The following is a 21,227-nucleotide window of genomic DNA, read 5'->3' as shown; positions in this document are numbered from 1 at the left end:
TAGTTAATCCCAGACTTGTTGAGGCTGTTTTGTCGAGTCCAAAATGCTGCTACTAGCTAACGTTAGCTACCTACCTAAATGTTTACAATTCATGACATTGCTTACTAACGTAAACATCATCACTATTTAACTATTTCATTGACGTTACTATTTACTAGCTAGGTAACATTATATTCTCACCCAGAAGTTCTTAAATGGCTAGAATGTAAATGTTATACTGTTTGCAAGTACATTTGAGCTGTATTATTAGACATTGTTTAATTTTGTCACTGTCACTTTCACAGTGAGCCTGCATTATACATGGAGATGGATAATGAACTTAAGAAATTCATCCAGCAACAGAAGGCCAGAGTAGAGGATACAAAATCCACCTTACCTGGAAATAAGGGTGTGTTTCCGTGTTTATTTTTTTACTGTGGTGATAGAATGCTGAAAATGTTGAACTTGGGTCGTTCCATGTCATTTCAGCAAGCCATGACACCCATCATCTCAGATTGTTCTGAAATCGTTTCTGTAGTTAGAAACAAATAAGATATGCATTATTTTGTTGAAAATAATTTGATCGCTGAGAAATTAAATAATAGATTGCTTGTCTGTCTGCCGCTAACTTTAGCAGGCTTGTAAATGTGCATGCATGCCGCACATGGCTAGTCGAACGCAGAACTCTTCATTGAGACAATGCTGAAACATCAATCCACAGGTGAGTCGGTGCCACATTTGAATTTGTGTCGAAGTCAAAATGAAAGAAAAGAAAGCTTGCGAATTCAGTAGGCTATGGTGTGAAATGGGCTTAGAAGTGTTGTCTTTATTCATGTTAATGCAGACTTTGGTGTGCTTAACAATGCTCAACCAAAATCACCTTTCTATCAATAAGTTCTACAAAATTATGACTGTGTGAAGTGTAAAATGCATTCTCTCATTACTAAATGTGTAATGTGATATATTTTAACATTACTATTTTTTTTTACACGCAACAAATTTGATTAATAAAATATTTAATCAATCATCTTCTGCAAATGAAGGGAATGATGACATAATCTTTGCAGCAGGAAGGGAATCTGATTTAATTGGTCCTCAACTCGTGGCTCAGTCATTTCATTCAGGGTAAGTGGAGTTAGCCAACCCCGGAGCAGGTTAGTTCTGAAGTATTTGTTGCCATAGAAATGTACCTTGCTAAAAGGTGTGCCCCTTTCTTTTTACCGGTTATACAGAGTTGAACTCAGTTGATCAAAGTTACCTCTCGAACTGCTCAAACTTGCTTCGGAGGATAGCCCTCTGGTCCATAGACTGCTTACAAGGTAAGAAAACCAATGTGTACTTTTTTAATTGGGTGAACTATCCCTTTATAATGATGGGGGATTCTTAAAAAAAAAATCTAATCACCTAATAGCAGGAACAGCACCACCTATTGGTCAGATCAGGATTTAGGATGGGACATAAACCCAACAACTTCAATAACCAATTTCTTTGAATAGGCGAGACATTTTTTGGGGGGACCATTTTTTTTGGATTTCTTTTTTTTTGTGTGAATTTCTCATGTCTAACTCATCAGATGTTAGGATTCAAATAACGTTAAATATAGCACCTATAAATTGACAATTTGGGTGCAATCAATTAGCTTAATTTAGCAGATATTCATTTATATTTCAATAAATTAATGTTGTAGGAATGCTAAACTTATATTTTTCTGTTGACAGACATTTTTTCAGAACAATCTGAGATGGTGGTGTCAAACCTCTTTCTTGTGCTTTTTGAGGTGGAATGATTCACTTGGACATGGGTGAAATGCATGCTACTTTATGTTTGGTGACAGCTGAGCAAATTATTGCAATTTTCTGACCTGTGGCTGGATCAACAGACAAAAGATCACAAGACCTATGACCACACACTCAAGGAAAATATCCCTCAATTTAAGTTGTTCACGGCACAAGGGAAAGGTACAGTATACACTGAGTGTACAAAACATTAAGAACACCTCCTAATATTGAGTTGCATTCCCCCACCCCCTCCTTTTGTGCTCAGACCAGCCTTGATTTGTCGGGCCATGGACTCTACAAGGTGTCAAGCATTCCACAGGGAAGCTGGCCCATGTTGACTCCAATGCTTCCCACAGTTGTGTCAAGTTGGCTGGATGTCCTTTGGGTAGTAGACCATTCTTGATAGACACAGGAAACTGTTGAGAATAAAAAAAACAGGCAGGGTTGCAGTTATTGACACAAACCGGTGCACCTGGCACCTACTACCATACCCCATTCAAAGCCACTTAACTATTTTTGTCTTGGCCATTCACCCTCTGAATGGCACACATACAAATCCATGTCTCAAATGTCTCAAGGCTTAAAAATCCTTCTTTGACCTGCCTCCTCACCTTCAGCCACACTAATTGAAGTGGATTTAACAAGTGACAATAAGGGATCATAGTTTTCACCTGGATTCACTCGGTCAGTCTGTCATGGGAAAAGCAGGTTTTCATAAAGTTATGAACCCAATTTGTAAGATACTTTGTGGTAGATCTAGATCCTGACCAATGGGAAGTCTTTTATTTCATGTATACCATTCTGTTTTTCAGAGGAGAGTTGTTGTCTAAGTTTACCTTTGGGTAGAGACTATGAGAGGAAGAAACAGAAGTTACATCAAGAGCTCCGTCTGGACTACAGACACTTCATGGCTCAGGTAATAATATTACCAATGCCAAAAGTTATATAGTTGTTACTTACAAATGTGTAACCTGTCAACATACATACATGGGCCATAATATTTACTTGTGTGTGATAAACAAGAGCACTGGAATGGAACGAGTGCAAGGAGTCAGTGCAGTCTTCTACCAAATGTATATATTTTTAAACAATGATCTCTGCTTTGGGCTGATTTGGCCAATTTGGCCCTTAATTATAGAAGAAAAATGTGAATGCTGCTGAACCAGGCCCACCCCTTCCCCTTGGTGAGAGGAGAGCTGCTAAGGTAACCTAAGAAGTGCTATGTGTAGCCTATTTTTATATCAAGCTCTGTCAACTGAGGCCTCTTAGTTCATTCCAAATAGCCAAATCTATATATACACTTAGTATACAAAACAACAACCACTCTCTCAACGTGAGCAAGACAAAGGAGATGATTGTGGACTACAGGAAAAGGAAGGCCGAACACACCCATTCACATCGAGAGTTTTAAGTTCCTTGGTGTCCACATCACCAACAAACTATCACGATCCAAACAAGACAGTCGTGAAGGCGGCACGACAACGGCTTTTCCCCCTCAGGAGACTAAAAAGCTTTGGCATGGGTCCACAGATCCTCAAAAAGTTCTACACCTGCACCATCGAGAGCATCCTGATTGGTTGCATTACCACCTGGGATGGCAACTGCTCAGCATCCGATCGCAAGGCGTACAGAGGGTAGTACATACGGCCCAATACATCACTGGCGCCAAGCTTCCTGCCATCCAGGACCTGTATACTCGGCGGTCAGAGGAAGGTCCAGTCACCCAAGTCATAGACTGTTCTTTCTGCTACAGCACGGCAAGCGGTAGAAGAGCGCCAAGTCTAGGTCCAAAAGGCTCCTTAACAGCATCTACTCCCAGGCCATAAGACTGCTGAACAATTAATCAAATGGCCACCCAGACTATTTGCATTGGCACCCCCCCCCCCCCCCCCCCCCCCTTTATTTTTTACATTGCTGGTACTTGCTGTTAATTATCTATGCAGTCACTTTCCCCTTACCTACATGAACAAATTACCTTGACTAACCTGTACCCCCTGTATATAACTTTTATTTATTTTTAACTTTATTTTGTAAATATTTTCTTAACTGCATTGTTGGTTAAGGGCTTGTTACTATTTCACGGTAAGGTCGAATACCTGTTGTATTCAGTGCATGTGACAAATAACATTTGATTTGATTTCCATGACAGACTGGCCAGGTGAATCCATGTGAAAGCTATGATCCCTTATTGATGTCACTTGTTAAATCCATTTCAATCAGTGTAGATGAATCGAATCAAATTTTATGTCACATGCGCCAAATACAACAGGTGTTACAGTGAAATGCTTACTTACAAGCCCTTAACCAACAATGCAGTTTTAAGAAAACACCTAAAAAGTAAGAGATAAGAAAAACTAATAATTAAGGAGCAGAGCAGCAGTAAATAACAATAGCGGGGCTATATACAGGGGGTACCGGTTCAGAGTCAATGTGCGGGGGCGGCACCGGTGTTGAAGTAATTGAGGTAATTATGTACATGCAGGTAGGGTTATTAAAGTGACTATACATAGATAATAACAGTGTAGCAACAGTGTGTGTGGGGGGGGAGGGTGCAAATAGTCTGCTTAGCCATTTGATTAGCTGTTCAGGAGTCTTATGACTTGGGAGTAGAAGCTGTTTAGAAGCCCCTGGGACCTATACTTGGCGCTCCGGTAACTCTTGCCATGCGGTAGCAGAGAGAACAGTCTATGACTAGGGTGGCTGGAGTCTTTGACAATTTTTTTAGGGCCACCGCCTGGTATAGAGGTCCTGGATGGCAGGAAGCTTGGCCCCGGTGATGTACTGGGCCGTACTCACTACCCCTCTATTGTGCCTTTCGGTTGGCGCTGAGCAGTTGCCATACCAGGCAGTGATGCAACCCATCAGGATGCTCTCGATGGTGCAGCTGTAAAACCTTTTGAGGATCTGAGGACCCATGCCAAATCTTTTCAGTCTCCTGAGGGGAATAGGTTTTGTCGTGCCCTCTTCACAACTGTCTTGATGTGCTTGGACCATGTTAGTTGATTGGTGATGTGGACACCAAGGAACTTGAAGCTCTCAACCTGCTCCGCTACAGCCCCGGCGATTAGAATGGGGACGTGCTCGGCCCTCCTTTTCCAGTAATCCACAATCATCCCCTTTGTCGTGATCACGTTGAGGGAGAGGTTGTCGTCCTGGCACCACACTGCCAGGTCTCTGACCCCCTCCCTATAGGCTGTCTCATCGTTGTCGGTGATCAGGCCTATCACTGTTGTCATCAGCAAACTTAATGATAGTGTTGGAGTTGTGCTTGGCCGTGCAGTCATGAGTGAACAGGGAGTTCATGAAGGGGTGAAGATAGGTTAAATAAGGATTTTTAAGCCTCGAGACCATTGAGACATGGATTGTGTATGTGTGCCATTCAGAGGGTGAATGGGCAAGCCAAAAAAATTAAGTGCCTTTGAACAGGTGCTAGGCCAGGTGCACCGGTTTGTGTCAAGAACTGCAACGCTGCTGGGTTTTTCAAGCTCAACAGTTTCCCATGTGTTTCAAGAATGGTCCACTACCCAATGGACATCCAGCCAACTTGACACAACTGTGGGAAGCATTGGAGTCAACATGGGCTAGCATCCCTGTAGAACGCTTTCAACACCTTGTAGAGTCCAAGGCAAGAGGGGAGCTGCGCAACTCAATATCATGTTTGGTATACTGAGTGTATATTATTACAAAGGGGCTGGTAAAACAGGTCTCAGTAAATTAAGAGAATTTGCTCAAATCTTCTTCTGTAAAAAAACGTAAAAAGGGTGCTTGGAACCAGAAGTTGATCTTAAACTTGTCCTTTCCCCCTCATACATACAGGAGCAGATTGCCTTTCTCAGAGCTCCTCCAAACCTCCCTGATGTTCACTGCAGCCCCAGACCCCCGATGCACCCTAAGAGGGTCCCCTCTAGGAGAGAGACAGCCACGCTGACTGAAGGCAAGAGGGGGCTGCACAGGGGAGGACACTTCCTGGTTGAGGGCAGTGGGAAGGAGGGCCTGAGGCCTGAGAATGAGCTGCTCCTTCCTAGAGAGAAGGCCAGGCTGGTGAGAGTGGACTATGACTCTGAGGAGGACCTCACAGAGGAAGATCTGGATCTTATGGAGAGGAGGAGGCTCAGACAGACGGGGTCTGAGAGAGGAGAAGAGAGGAGGCGGCTAAGAAGACACTACAAAACGGACTTCAGGTGTTCTTAAAACACTCCCTTTGTGATACAAAGCATGATGTTGTACTTACCTGTAATGGATTCAGATGTTAGCTATGTGATGGGTTAATTGTCTCTGCTGAAATGGTCTTCGCTAAATGCTTGACTCTAGGTCTATGTTTGAAAAAGTATTGTTAACCTTCCTCTTTTGCGCAGGGACATATCAAGGCTCAGGGACAGGAGAGTTGAGCTGCCTGACGACTACACAGAGACGCGTCATTATGCAGACAGGAAGGAGACTAACGGGTCTGTTGTTCCCGATGAGGATTACTTAGAGGCACGCTGGGGGACATCATCTCTAACCCCCAAAGCCAAGTACGTCAAACTATTCGTATTGAATAACATACATTTCTAAATGATTGTGGTAATGCCAATTTGGTACAAGTGAACACGATTGTATTGTCATGGCTCTCTTTTTGTTGTGGATTTTTAACGCAGTGCATTTTCTGTACAGTAATGTACATTTCTGTGAACAACTGCAGAAATATTTAATCTGGATTAAAGTTTTAATTTTCCATTGTCAGGGACATTGGGAGGAAAAGTACAAATGAAATGGGGCTGATGTCATACTGTCATCTGTTGTGCCTGGATCATGGCTTGTTCAAGCTTCTTGTGCCAGCTATTCGTAGAGATTTAGAATCCTCTCATACAATAAAATCATATGAAATCCCCAAACCAGCCTAGAATCAGACCAAAAAAACACACTTTCACTAAAACACAGACACTTATCGCTCAGTATTTTTCTATCTGTAAAGTGTAAGTGTACTGTGAGTGCTTATTGACGTCCTATCTACCAGGCTGCAGGTACCAGCAGGGATGAAACCCAATGGAAGATCCAGATCCTCTACCAAGAAGGACGAGCCCGAGTTTGCTACCGGACTAATGATTGGTAAGACCAATTCTGTTCAGATTTTTCTTAACTAAGGTTAACTACATTAGATAATTTGTTGATATTTCTCCTAAAATGTGGTGATATGGCATGTCTGACAGGGGCTACAGATGCAGATGCTGCCTTGCAGAGAAGGAAGGAGAGGTACAGGCAGGAGCTGCAGGAGCAGATAGCTGAACAGCAGAGGAATAAGAAAAGGTGGTTGTTCATGTTTGTCTGATCCTGCTGTATGTGATGAATAAAGCCTTACATTATCCATCTTAGTGAGATGAGCTACAGGGCCTACATAGACTAATTTTAGCAGCATTGTAGTCATGAGGTCGATTTGTTTATAAGGCTGCGTTTACACAGGCAGCCAAATTCTGATCTTTTGCCACTAATTGGTCTTTTGACCAATTTTGATCAGATCTTTTGCCTAACAATTGGACAAGATCCGAATTACTGCTGCTTACTAGTGGGGAGAACCTCATGAACAGTCTGCTCTTTGTCTTATTAGAGAGAAGGATTTGGAGCTCAGAGTTGGTGTGACAGGGTCGACTGACCCGGAGAAACAGGCAGATTGGATCAAACCGCTTGGGGCAGTGAATGGTGGCGACCATGCCAGAAAGAGAAATGACAGCTTTTACCCACCAGGCCAAGGTGTGGACGTACCAGGTGATGAGTTAAATGGGAGACCCAGTGAGGAGAGCCGAGAGAGGCTTCCCCCTGAGCAGCCCCGCGTGGCCTTCCAGTCCCCCCTGCTGGAGTACAGCCATGCCTTGGGCCTCAGCAGTAGAGGCATCTCCCCTTACAGCCAGGCCATTCACAGGAACATGGACACCCCCAGGTAGCGAAGAAGCAGTAATCCTCATCTGCATCCTAAATGGCACCCAGGGCTCTGGTCAAAAGTGGTGCACTATATAGGAAATAGGGTGCCATTTGGGATACACCCCTCATCTATTCAATCTGATACATTCACTAGATTGTTTGACAAAATTAAACATTGCTGTATGATTTAGAATTTCTGTTTCAGGATTCCAGGTTTCCTTCCTCATCCACCATCCACATTGGCAGATGCACATAGAAGTCCCTATGACAAGGTCTACCTCTACCATGGAGCAAGGAATCCACTGGACCCTAACCCGGCCAACTGTAAGCACCACCAGTCTAAGTTAAATATTCAAGCTACATCAGTAGATTCAAATGGTTAAATACTAGTAAAAAAAATAGATTGATTGGAGTGAAAGCGTATGTTCTATGATCTAGCCTAATTTGTGTTTTGTGGTATTATATAATATTTATTGGGTTACATATTTCATGTGTGTTAGCTAGGAAATGAGCCCGTGTCATGTTGCTATACACTTAGAAAGAGGTGTACATTGGTTTGACTGAAAGTATGTTCATTAGTGTTTGGTGGTTCTATGTTAGATGGTCAGATCCTGCTGACAGGAGGGGGGCAGCCTGTGTCCTACCTGAGCCTCCCTCCTCCAGGGCCTCACCCCAGCCAGACACAGCACAGCCCTCCCAGTAAGCACAGTGGGAGCAGCCATCCAGAGCCCCCTCCACAGTAAGTACCTTACTAGTCATCTTATCCTGTCTCTTCCCTTCAAAATCCACTCTTCAGTAAGTACGCCTTGGCTGAGCCAAAGTGGCCCATAGGGCAGGAGCCTATCTCCTGTTTCTGTAGCATGAGGCAGCTTGATGTACAATTACCCCCTGGACAGGATGCTAGTCTCTTCAGATGGTGAGTAGTATTCTCTATTCACCAATAGGGGGCACCACCTCTAAAATACCTTATTTGTGCCCTGTGTTGGACTTCTGAGAAGGTCATGCTCACTGGCCGTCTGGACAGACAGGACTGTTGTTCCCTCCCTGCTGAGTGAAGACTGCAGCCTGCACTGGTCTGCTCTGGACAGCTCTGAGCTCTCCCTCCTCCCTTACATCTGCCATCTTTCTCCCAATAACTGTCCTCTCTCTCTCTCTCCCTTCTCCTCTGACAATCGGAACATCTTTCTCAGTGATAGATTGAATTGCATCAATGCGTGAAATGTGACAAACCGCATCAATTGTGTACCTCCCGTTTGCCATACCTTTTTGCATAATATTGATCATTTCAAATTGTTACATAGACGTATTTCATAGTAGTGAACACATGCGTAAATATTTAATCTTTCAGCAGACCTGCCAGTGACGCTGCTATCATGGGTTCAGGGATTGGAGGATTTCCCGCCGAGCAGATCAAGCCATCTAAACAGTGTGTGTTAAGTTACAAGGAGGCACTGAGACAACAGGTACATTTTGAATGTGATTGTGCAAGGCAGCAGTGTCTTTCTCCTCAATGCTTGCATGCATTTCGTCACAGTGTGTTATTTCGGCAGGGAGACACCAGGAAAGGGAGCAGTCAGCTTTTTTGCCAGGTAACATGTAAGTCCTGCCATAATAATTCATGCACATGAGTAAATGAGGGATACAAAGCATGTTTAAAGCAGGTGCTTCTACATAGGTGTGGTTCTGGGGTAATTAAGCAATTCACATTCCATCATGAATAAAAATGTTGGTCAGGCCATTATTTTGGCTACCATGGCTATGACCCCGCCACCATCCACAGGGCACTAGTGGTCACTGAATGGTTTGATGAGCATTAGAATGATATAAACCATATGCCATGGCCATCTGTCACCAGATCTCAACCCAATTGAATGCTTATAGGAGATTTTGGAGCGCTGCCTGAGACAACGCGTTTCCCACCACCATCAACAAAACACCAAATGATGGATTTTCTCATGGAAGAATGGAGTCGCATCCCTCCAATAGAGTTCCAGAAACTAGTAGAATCTATGCCAAGGTTCATTGAAGCTGTTCTGGGTTGTGGTGGCCCAACCCCCTATTAAGATGTTTATTTTGACAGTTACATGTAGATGTGTTGTAGAATCAGATTTTTTGTTTTTCTGAACCCATTCCCTCAGACATTCTCACAGCAATTTACCAATAGCTATGCCTATCAATATACCATTGCACTCTTCTCTATTGTCCTCTTTACATGACCAGTGAAGACAAAAGCACATCTGGGTTGTACAGAATTGAATAACTTTATTTGTCCTGTGAGGGGAACTTCATTTTTGGATAATTGGTATTCTAATGAAAGTGTTCCATCCAAACCTGACTGCAGATCCAGGATAGACAGGAGCGGCGGAGGCTGGACAGGGAGGAGAGGGATAGGTACGAGGCCAAGCTGGAGGCCGACATGAAGAACCACGACCCCTGGGGGAGAGGGGGAGGAGGAGCACCCCTCAGAGACAGCAGGGGCAACCTCATCAGTACGTTCCCTCTGCGACTTCTCTCCCTCCACACTATGGTCCACATATTCTCTGTGTTTTCTCACCTTTCAGTAGACATACGTTTGGAGACTGAGCGCAGAGGGAAGAATGTGTCATATTTAAAACCTTCGTAAAGATTATTACTAATCATAATCATGTGAATTGTCACCAGCCGATCTGCACCAGATGCACAAGCATAATGAGGAGGCCTACATCAACCCTGAGACATGGCAGAAGATGGCGACAGCCACCATGACAGTACTCCGAGAGGAGGACACCAGACCTCCCTCCACCCACAGAGTCTCAGGTAGATACAGGGGCTTTCACATTGATGTGATTCTCTATAAGGCATATGCAACAGGACAGAGAGGAAGGGTGTGTCCCAAATGTCATTCTATTCCGTACATAGTTCACTACTTCCGACCAGAGCCCTATTAGCCATTTAGGACACAACCCAAAGTGGTAGTGGCACCCTGACAACCTGTCCAGCTCGCTGTGTCAGGCTCAGCTAACATGTTATTTTCTCTGGTGGGTTTCTGTCAACAGGTTTTGTTCAGGCTCCTTTGTTTGCCAGAGCCAGTGTTTTTGGTAACCGGCCCACACCACAGCAAGTCCACGAACAGGACAAGCACAAGGCTTACCTCAAACAACAGGTACTGGATGTCCCGCCTCGGCACTGTGTGGCTAAAATAGTATTTTCACATCATCAGCTGAAATTCACTAAGTCACGTAAAAAAGCTTATTGCGGAGCTTAAATAACAATGTTGTACGGATGCGCATTGATGGTTTGGTTTACCTTAGTCAGCTAAGGTATGTGATTGGATACACGTACACACAGTGATTACCCTGGTTGTCTGTCCTGCTGCCTAGATTGAAGAGAAGCGGAAGAAGGAGGCGGAGGAGCGAGAGAGCCAGAGGCTGGAGGAGGAGAAGGAGGAGAAGAGGCTGTTTGAGCAGAGGGAACGCATCCAGAGAGAGTATGAAGAAGAACAGGACAGGAAGAAGCGCAAGGAGATGGAGGTCAGTATTAACTGGACCAGGGCTAGGGTTCACTAAGGGAGCTGTAGCGTTAGGTTACACTGCAATACTCTAGCTACTAGTATGAGTAACATGTCAATCAGCTGAATGCTATCATATCACTGAGTCATTCAGTTCAGGAAATCTTTATTGTAACACACTGAGGGGCACTGACACACATTTCAGAGGACTGAGCAAGGTTTTTCTCCCTCCAGCAAAAAGACAAGAATGAGCAGCTGATCCGTCTGGCTGAGGAGCGAAAGAAAGAGGTGGAGAGGAAGAAGAAAGAGGCAGAGGAGAAGGAGAACTCTGCCCTGAGGAAGCAGTATGAGAAGGAGAGACAAGCACGTCTAGAGGAGGTGAGCTGACTGGAAAACGCTCCGTTTGACCCTCTGAACATCGAGGGGCGGTTTACTGTACACATTAAGCCTATTCCTCAACTAGAAATCATGCTCAATGGAGAATCTCCATTTAAAGCTCTCCACTTAATCTGGGAAACTGGAGTGATGACATTGTGGTTGCCTGTCTAATAGGTACCAAGGGAGCCGTCTCCCCCCATCCCCACCCTCCGGAAGAGGTATCAGGCTCCCCAGTACACCCCCAGACCTCCGTCCATGGACAGCCGTCGCTCTACTGCCGTCTCCCTGTCTGTGAGTGACTTCCAGAGCCCACAGCATGTCCTCTTCCACACTACCATTGAGGGAAATAGTTTGACTGTGAGGATAGATTAGTGGAGAATGACTGGGTCTGGTCTTCCTTCCTCTCTTCCCCCTGTAGGAGCATTCTCTATCAGGGCTCCAGTCCCCTCCAGTCCCAGCCCGCTGGAACCAGCTGAGAGCTGCCGGTAACACTGACTCCCACAATAATACAACACATAGTAGTTAAACTGTTTTCTCTCAACTTCTGAGATACTGATGTCTGTCTGTGCGTGCCAGAAGACCAGCGGGGTGTGATCAGTGAACTGTCGGTGCTGCGCAGACAGCTGCGTAGCGAGCAGAAACGCCTGGAGGTCCAGCTACTGCAGTCAGAGTGGGAGGAGCTGGGCTCACCTATGAGTGATAGGTAAGGCTGGTGAGGTGATGCCCTCCACTGTTGGTCTTATGGCTTCAGCAAGCCAAGGGTCCAGGCTGTGTTTTAGTTGTAGTGTCCTATCTATAGGCTATGTCTCCAGGCTGACCGATACTGTGTCCAGGCTCAGGGACAGGCCCCAGGTGGATGTGTTTGACATGGCCAGACTGCGGCTGCAGGCCCCTGTCAGGAGACCCTCCTCCAGGAACACAGAGCCCAACTCCCTGCATAGGATCCATGACTCGCTACAGCTCCGATACAGAGGTGAATGAGTACAGCGATTGTTTGATGAATACTGGTCCGGTCCCAAATGGCACCCTATTCCCTATGTAGGGTCTCATCAGAAGTGCAATAGGGAATAGGGTGCCATTGGCACATAACTCAGGGCACTGATTGTTATACATGAAATCTAACAGCACAGTGTTCATCAAACAAATGCAGCAACTGGGTTTTGTAGATTCCCTGTCACACTCCTTTTTTTAGTGCACTACTCTTTACCAGGGTGATCAGTGATGTCATTCAGTATTGAATGGAGAAGTCATTGTTTGTGCTGCAGATGTTGATTCCAGAGAGGAGGAAGGTCATGGTTACTGTGAGCCCCCTAGGGACAGAGCTGGACAGAGGGTGGACATCCAGAGACGGGCTGGTTACAGGGTGCAGCAGCGCAGGATCAACAGCCTGAGAGAACCTGTTGACGGTCAGCAGCATTATCACCAAACACACACTGTCTACAGACTCAATATCAACCCTACTCACTGTCCGCAGACACAATATCAATCTCTACTCACTGTCCGCAGACACAATATCAACCTCTACTCACTGTCTAGACTCAATATCAACCTCTACTCACTGTCCGCAGACACAATATCAACCTCTACTCACTGTCTAGACACAATATCAACCTCTACTCACTGTCCTCAGACTCAATATCAACCCTACTCACTGTCCGCAGACACAATATCAACCTCTACTCACTATCTAGACTCAATATCAACCTCTACTCACTGTCCGCAGACACAATATCAACCTCTACTCACTGTCCGCAGACACAATATCAACCTCTACTCACTGTCCGCAGACACAATATCAACCTCTACTCACTGTCCGCAGACACAATATCAACCTCTACTCACTGTCTAGACTCAATATCAACCTCTACTCACTGTCTAGACACAATATCAACCTCCTACTCACTGTCTAGACACAATATCAACCTCCTACTCACTGTCTAGACACAATATCAACCTCTACTCACTGTCCGCAGACACAATATCAACCTCTACTCACTGTCCGCAGACACAATATCAACCTCTACTCACTGTCTAGACACAATATCAACCTCTACTCACTATCTAGACACAATATCAACCTCTACTCACTATCTATCAACCTCTACTCACTGTCCGCACTCAATATCAACCTCTACTCACTGTCTAGACACAATATCAACCTCTACTCATTGTCTAGACTCAATATCAACCTCTACTCACTGTCCTCAGACTCAATATCAACCTCTACTCACTGTCCGCAGACTCAATATCAACCTCTACTCACTGTCCGCAGACACAATATCAACCTCTACTCACTGTCCGCAGACACAATATCAACCTCTACTCACTGTCCGCAGACACAATATCAACCTCTACTCACTGCCTAGACACAATATCAACCTCTACTCACTGTCCGCAGACACAATATCAACCTCTACTCACTGTCCGCAGACACAATATCAACCTCTACTCTACTAGTGCACTGCTTTTGACCGGCGGCCTATGGGCTCTGAGCCGCCCTATAGGCAGCCTATGGGCTCTGGTCAAAAGTAGTGCACTATATAGGGAATACGGTGCCATTTGGGACACACGCCAGTTTTTGTAAGGGAAAGAGTGACTTGACTACCAGTCAAAAGTTGGGACACCTGTTCATTCAAGGGTTTTACTATTCTCTACATTGTAGAATAATGGCGAAGACATCAAAACTATGAAATAACACATGGAATCATGGAGTATCCAAAAAAATCTAAATATATTTTAGGTTCTTCTGAGTAGCCACCCTTTGCCTTGATGACAGCTTGCCCACAGATGCTGAGCACTTGGTGGCTGCTTTTCCTTCACTCTGTGGTCCAACTCATCCCGAACCCTCTCAATTGGGTTGAGGTCGTGTCATCTGATACAGCACTCCATCACTCTCCTTGGTTAAATAGCCCTTGCACAGCCTGGAGGTGCGTTTTGGGTCATTGCCCTATTGAAGAAAAACAAATGATAGTCTCACTAAGCGCAAACCAGATGGGATGGTGTATCGCTACAGAATGCTGTGGTAGCCATGCTGGTTAAGTGTTCCTTGAATTCTAAATATATCAGTGTCACCCACCATGCTTCAGGGTGGGAACCACACATGCGGAGATCTGTTCACCTACTCTGCGTCTCACAAAGACACTGGTTGGAACCAAAATTCTCCAATTTGGACTCATCAGAACAATGGAAAGATTTCCACAGGTCTAATGCCCATTGCTCGTGTTTCTTCGCCCAAGCAAGTCTCTTCTTCTTTTTGTTGTCCTTTAATAGTGGTTTCTTTGCAGCAATTCGACCACGAAGGCCTGATTCACGCAGTCTCCTCTGAACAGTTGATATGTGTCTGTTACTTGAACTCTGAAGCATTTATTTGGGCTGCAATTTCTGAGGCTGGTAACTCTAATGAACTTATCCTCTGCAGCAGAGGTAACTCTGGGTCTTCCTTTCCTGTGGCGGTCCTCATGAGAGCCAGTTTCATCCTAGCACTTGATGGTTTGTGACTGCACATTTTTCCAAATTGACTGACCTTCATGTCTTAAAGTAATGATGGACTGTCGTTTCTCTTTGCTTATTTGAGCTGTTGTTGCCATAACACAACTGATTTTAGAAGGGAAGAAATTCCACAAGTTAACTTTGAACAAGGCATACCTGTTAATTGAAATGCATTCCAGGTCGTTGAAGCCATGAAGCTGGTTTAGAGAATGCCAGAGCTGTCATTTTTATTTAACCAGACAAGTTAGTTAAGAACAAATTCTTATTTACAATGACGGCCTACCAAAAGGCAAAAGGCCTCCTGCGGGGATGGGGGCCTGGGATTTAAAAAAATATATAAATACAATATAGGACAAAACACACATCACAACAAGAGACAACACTACATAGAGAGACCTAAGACAACAACACAACATGGTAGCAGTACAAACATTGGGCACAGTCAACAGCACAAAGGTCAAGAAGGTAGGGACAACAATGCAGCCACAACTGTCAGTAAGAGTTTCCATGGTTAGGGTTAGTCGTTGAATGAAGAGATTGCGATAACTGTCCAGTTTGAGTGTTTGTTGCAGCTCGTTCCAGTCGCTAGCGGCAGCAAACTTAAAAGAGGAGTGACCCAGGGATGTGTGTGCTTTGGGGACCTTTTAACAGAATGTGACTGGCAGAACGGGTGTTGTATGTGGAGGATGAGGGCTGCAGTAGATATCTCAGATAGGGGGGAGTGAGGCCTAAGAGCGTTTTATAAATAAGCATCAACCATTGGGTCTTGCGCCTGGTATACAGAGATGAGAGTGTTAGAGTGCAGTGATGTGTCCTATAAGGAGCATTGGTGGCAAATCAGATGGCCGAATGGTAAAGAACATCTAGCCGCTCGAGAGCACCCTTACCTTCCGATCTATATATTATGTCTCCGTAATCTAGCATGAGTAGGATGATCATCGGAATCAGGGTTAGTTTGGCTGCTGGGGTAAAAGAGGAGCGATTACGATAGAGGAAACCAAGTCTAGATTTAACTTTAGCCTGCAGCTTTGATATGTGCTGAGAGAAGGACAGTGAACCGTCTAGCCATACTCCCAAGTACTTATATGAGGGAACTACCTCAAGCTCTAAACCCTCAGCGGTAGTAATTACACCTGTGGGAAGAGGGACATTCTTCTTACCAAACCACATAACCTTTGTTTTGGAGGTGTTCAGAACTAGGTTAAGGGTAGAGAAAGCTTGTTGGACACACAGAAAGCTTTGTTGTAGAGTATTTAACACAACATCTGGGGAGGGGCCAGCTGAGTATAAGACTGTATCATCTGCATATAAATGGATGATTGCCTATGATTGAGCCTTTGGGTACTCCCTTGGTGACAGGCAGTGGCTGAGACAGAAGATTTCTGACTTTATACACGGCACACTTTGCGAGATGTAGTTAGCAAACCAGGCCAAAGACCCCTCAGACACCAATACTCCTTAGCCGGCCCACAAGAATGGAATGGTCTGTATCAAAAGCTTTGGCTAAGTCAATAAAAATAGCAGCACAATATTGCTTAGAATCAAGGGCAATGGTGACATCATTGAGGACCTTTTAGGTTGCAGTGACACATCCATAATCTGAGCGGAAACCAGATTGCATACCTGAGAGAATACTATAGACATCAAGAAAGCCAGTCAGTTGATTATTGACAAGTTTTCCCAACACTTTTGATAAACAGGGCACAATAGAAATAGGCCTATAACAGTTAGGATCAGCTTGATCTCCCCCTTTAAATAAAGGACGAACCGTGACCGCCTTCCAAGCAATGGGGGCAGGGGGAAAAAAGAGGGAGAAGCATCAGGGATAGTCACATTAGAAGGGGTGGGAGATGAGGAAATGTTGGATGGGCAAGGAGGCATGGCTGAGTCAAATAGGAATCCTGACCTAATGAGAGATTAAAGCGCACAGCCATGTGCTTCTTGTCAGTAACAACCACAACAACATTAAGGGACATGGGCAGCTGTGAGGAGGAGGGTTTATTCTCCAGATCTTTAACCGTTTTCCAGAACTTCTTTGGGTTAGACCCACAGAGAGAGAACTGCTCCTTAAATTAACTAACTTTGGCCTTCCGGATAGCCTGAGTACACTTATTTCTTTGCCTGAATGATAGCCAGTCAGCTTGAGTGTGCCGAGCCTTTCGCTAAATGCAATTCTTGAGGTGGAGTAACTCTGCAAAACCTGTTTAATTCTCATTTTCTTTATGGGGGTGTGTTTGTTAACAATACCACTGAAAATACACTGCTCAAAAAAATAAAGGGAACACTTAAACAACACAATGTAACTCCAAGTCAATCACACTTCTGTGAAATCAAACTGTCCACTTCGGAAGCAACACTGATTGACAATAAATCTCACATGCTGTTGTGAGAATGGAATAGACAACAGGTGGAAATTATAGGCAATTAGCAAGACACCCCCAATAAAGGAGTGGTTCTGCAGGGGGTGACCACTGACCACTTCTCAGTTCCTATGCTTCCTGGCTGATGTTTTGGTCAATTTTGAATGCTGGCGGTGCTTTCACTCTAGTGGTAGCATGAGACGGAGTCTACAACCCACACAAGTGGCTCAGGTAGTGCAGCTCATCCAGGATGGCACATCAATGCGAGCTGTGGCAAGAAGGTTTGCCGTGTCTGTCAGCGTAGTGTCCAGAGCATGGAGGCGCTACCAGAAGACAGGCCAGTACATCAGAAGATGTGGAGGAGGCCGTAGGAGGGCAACAACCCAGCAGCAGGACCGCTACCCCCGCCTTTGTGCAAGGAGGAGCACTGCCAGAGCCCTGCAAAATGACCTCCAGCAGGCCACAAATGTGCATGTGTCTGCTCAAACGGTCAGAAACAGACTCCATGAGGGTGGTATGAGGGCCCAACGTCCAGAGGTGGCGGTTGTGCTTACAGCCCAACACCGTGCAGGACGTTTGGCATTTGCCAGAGAACGCCAAGATTGGCAAATTTGCCACTGGTGCCCTGTGCTCTTCACAGATGAAAGCAGGTTCACACTGAGCACGTGACAGACGTGGCAGAGTCTGGAGACGCCGTGGAGAACGTTCTGCTGCCTGCAACATCCTCCAGCATGACCGGTTTGGCGGTGGGTCAGTCATGGTGTGGGGTGGCATTTCTTTGGGGGGCCGCACAGCTCTCCATGTGCTCAACAGAGGTAGCCTGACTGCCATTAGGTACCGAGATGAGATCCTCAGACCCCTTGTGAGACCATATGCTGGTGCGGTTGGCCCTGGGTTCCTCCTAATGCAAGACAATGCTAGACCTCATGTGGCTGGAGTGTGTCAGCAGTTCCTGCAAGAGGAAGGCATTGAATCTATGGACTGGCCCGCCCGTTCCCCAGACCTGAATTCAATTGAGCACATCTGGGACATCATGTCTCGCTCCATCCACCAACGCCACATTGCACCACAGACTGTCCAGGAGTTGGCGGATGCTTTAGTCCAGCTCTGGGAGGAGATCCCTCAGGAGACCATCCGCCACCTCATCAGGAGCATGCCCAGGCGTTGTAGGGAGGTCATACAGGCACGTGGAGGCCACACACACTACTGAGCCTCATTTTGACTTGTTTTAAGGACATTACATCAGTTGGATCAGCCTGTAGTGTGGTTTTCCACTTTAATTTTGAGTGTGACTCCAAATCCAGACCTCCATGGGTTGATACATTTGATTTCCATTGATCATTTTTGTGTGATTTTGTTGTCAGCACATACAACTATGTAAAGAAAAAAGTATTTAATACAAATATTTCATTCATTCAGATCTAGGATGTGTTTTTTTAGTGTTCCCTTTATTTTTTTTGAGCAGTGTATCAAAAAAGAAGGTCCAAGTGTCTTCGACAGAGGGGATCAAGCTGATTCAATACCATTTTACAGAGGCCAGTTCATGAAGGAAGGCTTGCTCATTAAAGTTTTTTAGCAAGTGTCTATGACAAATCAGGACAGGTCATTTCACTGAGCAGCCTTTAAAACAGTGACCACTAAGGTCATCACAGAAAACACCAGACTGATCGCTATTAGGATTGTTTGCGAGGATAACATCAAGAAGAGTAAGCTTTTCTGTGTGTTTGGAGTCATACTTTGTGGGATTGGTGATAATCTGAGGAAGCTTTAGGACTTGGTCAGGTGGTTTAAGCATGTCCCAGTTTAGGTCACCTAGCAGGACAAATTCAGACGTAGTATAAAGGGCCAGGAGAGAGATTTGGGCAGGTAGGCTACAGGCCGGTGCTGATGGAGGACGATAGCACCCAGCAACAATCAACGAAGAGCTATCTGAAAGTTTAATGCTTAAAACCAGCCAATCAAATTGTTTGCGGACAGACTTGGTGGAGACAACTGAGCACTTGATAAAGATTGCCACTCCCCCACCTTTGGAAGATCTGTCTTGCCGAAAAAGGTTATAACAAGAAAGGTTAACATCAGTATTCAAAACACTATTTTTCTTAACCACGTCTCAGTAATGACCAACACATCTGGATTGGAGCTGTGAACCCACACTTACAATTGATCTGTTGTAGGTAATAAGCTTCTAGTGTTAACGTGCAGAAAACCCAGGCTTTTACGAGAGCAGAAATCAGAATTGGGGCTAGCAACAGTAGATGGGTGTACAGGGTGTACATGCACATTTCCAGATATCAACAGTAATACAATCAAGGCACGGCTTAGTACAGGGAGAGCTTTGCAGTGATGATTTATGACATCTGAATGTGCAAAGTGTGGCTACATTGCATCAATGCAAAGACTTTAAAGAATCTGAAATAAACAAATATGTTTTAACACTTTTTGGGTTACTACATGATTCCATGGGTGTTATTTCATAGTTTTGAGGTCTTCAATATTATTCTACAATGTAGAAAATAGTAAAAATGTAAGAAAAACCCTGGAATGAGTAGGTGTGTCCAAACCTTTGACTGGTACTGTATATTTAATAAGTGATTTGTCTCCAGATCCCATGAGGGAAACCTTTCCAGTGCCCCCCACACCTGAGCAGAAGCCCCAGCTCTCAGCCAGGGAGAGAAGGCGGCTGGCCAAGAGGGCAGACCTGCACAATGTAAGTCCTCTGACAGAGACTGAACTATTTGAGACTGGGACCATATTCTCCGAGTGTCTGTGGGGAGTCGGGCTGATCTCAGATCAGGCCCCTCCCCCGACCATGCAAACCTTTCATGATCGAAAAGGCTAAACTGATCCTAATTCCGCACTGAGACGCTTGACACAAACAGCCCCTGATCCCTACATTGTGAGTATGGCCTCAATTCTTAAATGAAGAGGCCAGTGGCAGCTCTCCATTGAAAATGCTATATTCCTCTACCGTCATCATATCTTGTGCTCTGGCTTGTTTAGGAACGGGTGTGCTCCAGAGAGCCTGTGGACCAGCCAGAGAACTACTCCCACCAGTCAGAGACCAGTCTCAACACTGAGCAGCATGGCAGAGGGCATAACCACCATAGGACCAAGAGGCTGCCGGCTATGAGCCGCGGAACAGGTGGGTGAAGATCTTGGCCCTGGAAGATGGCAATGATTACATAGAGATTTAACCATAGAGGCTGTCATAGTGTGCCAGAATTGAACAATCTATATCTACCTGGAAGATCTCTATGAATGAGTATTAAGAAGAAGAAGATGATGGATGGGTTGTAGGCATCTCTTCACGGTTGTTCTCTTGTCCAGCAGACCTGTCTAGCGATGAAGATGCGTCTCCGCAGGTTTCCCCTCGTGCCCCAGAACCCCGGGGCTCAGTGGATATGGTTGCCATGGAGCCCTGGATCAGACCAGGCACCTCAGAGACTCTGAAGCGCTTAATGACCGGTCAGACCCCCCAAGGGGAGAGGCTGATCAGCAGAGAGTCTGCCGTCCAGGACTGGGAAAGGCCCTCTACCCATCATAGCTAACCTTACACCCCCCCCTCGGGTTGTACTATTGATATTACAGTTTTTCTGCGCAAAAAATAATAACAAACATTTTTGTGCAGACAAACTCAGTTGTATTGCAACTGTTGTCAAACGCTTTGTACATCAGCTGTACAACCGAGTGTTTTAGGGGGCCTACGTTTATACACTGCCATCACTTGGCTTGATGCATCTACGTCAGTGGTCATGAAGACACAGTATCTCCTCAACACATAAGGCTCATCTGCTTTAGCTTCTAGATTGATGTTGACTAACTTAGCCCTTTGCTTTTGTATCATGGTCTACCTCTGAAAAT

General features: G+C 45.1%; 1 protein-coding gene across 1 annotated transcript; it reads left to right on the top strand.

The window, feature by feature from the left end:
- Positions 1–306: 306 nt before the first annotated feature.
- LOC139387411 (centrosome and spindle pole-associated protein 1-like) lies at positions 307–20,923 on the top strand. The gene is given in 25 exon segments (XM_071133566.1): positions 307–365; positions 367–388; positions 1,859–1,937; positions 2,570–2,673; positions 5,574–5,938; positions 6,113–6,271; positions 6,754–6,845; positions 6,947–7,043; positions 7,342–7,671; positions 7,858–7,976; positions 8,253–8,391; positions 9,004–9,115; positions 9,994–10,141; positions 10,314–10,448; positions 10,688–10,794; positions 11,012–11,161; positions 11,374–11,517; positions 11,692–11,808; positions 11,936–12,002; positions 12,094–12,220; positions 12,351–12,490; positions 12,783–12,923; positions 19,970–20,073; positions 20,367–20,508; positions 20,697–20,923. Coding segments are annotated over 25 exon segments (3,417 nt in total). The 3' UTR covers positions 20,915–20,923.
- The last annotated feature ends 304 nt before the right edge of the window (positions 20,924–21,227 follow it).

The sequence above is a fragment of the Oncorhynchus clarkii genome, chromosome 28 (assembly GCF_045791955.1).
Source record: "Oncorhynchus clarkii lewisi isolate Uvic-CL-2024 chromosome 28, UVic_Ocla_1.0, whole genome shotgun sequence".
NCBI lineage: Eukaryota > Metazoa > Chordata > Actinopteri > Salmoniformes > Salmonidae > Oncorhynchus > Oncorhynchus clarkii.
The sequence above is the reverse complement of the archived record's forward strand: the minus strand, read 5'-3'. Positions and strand labels throughout refer to the sequence as shown.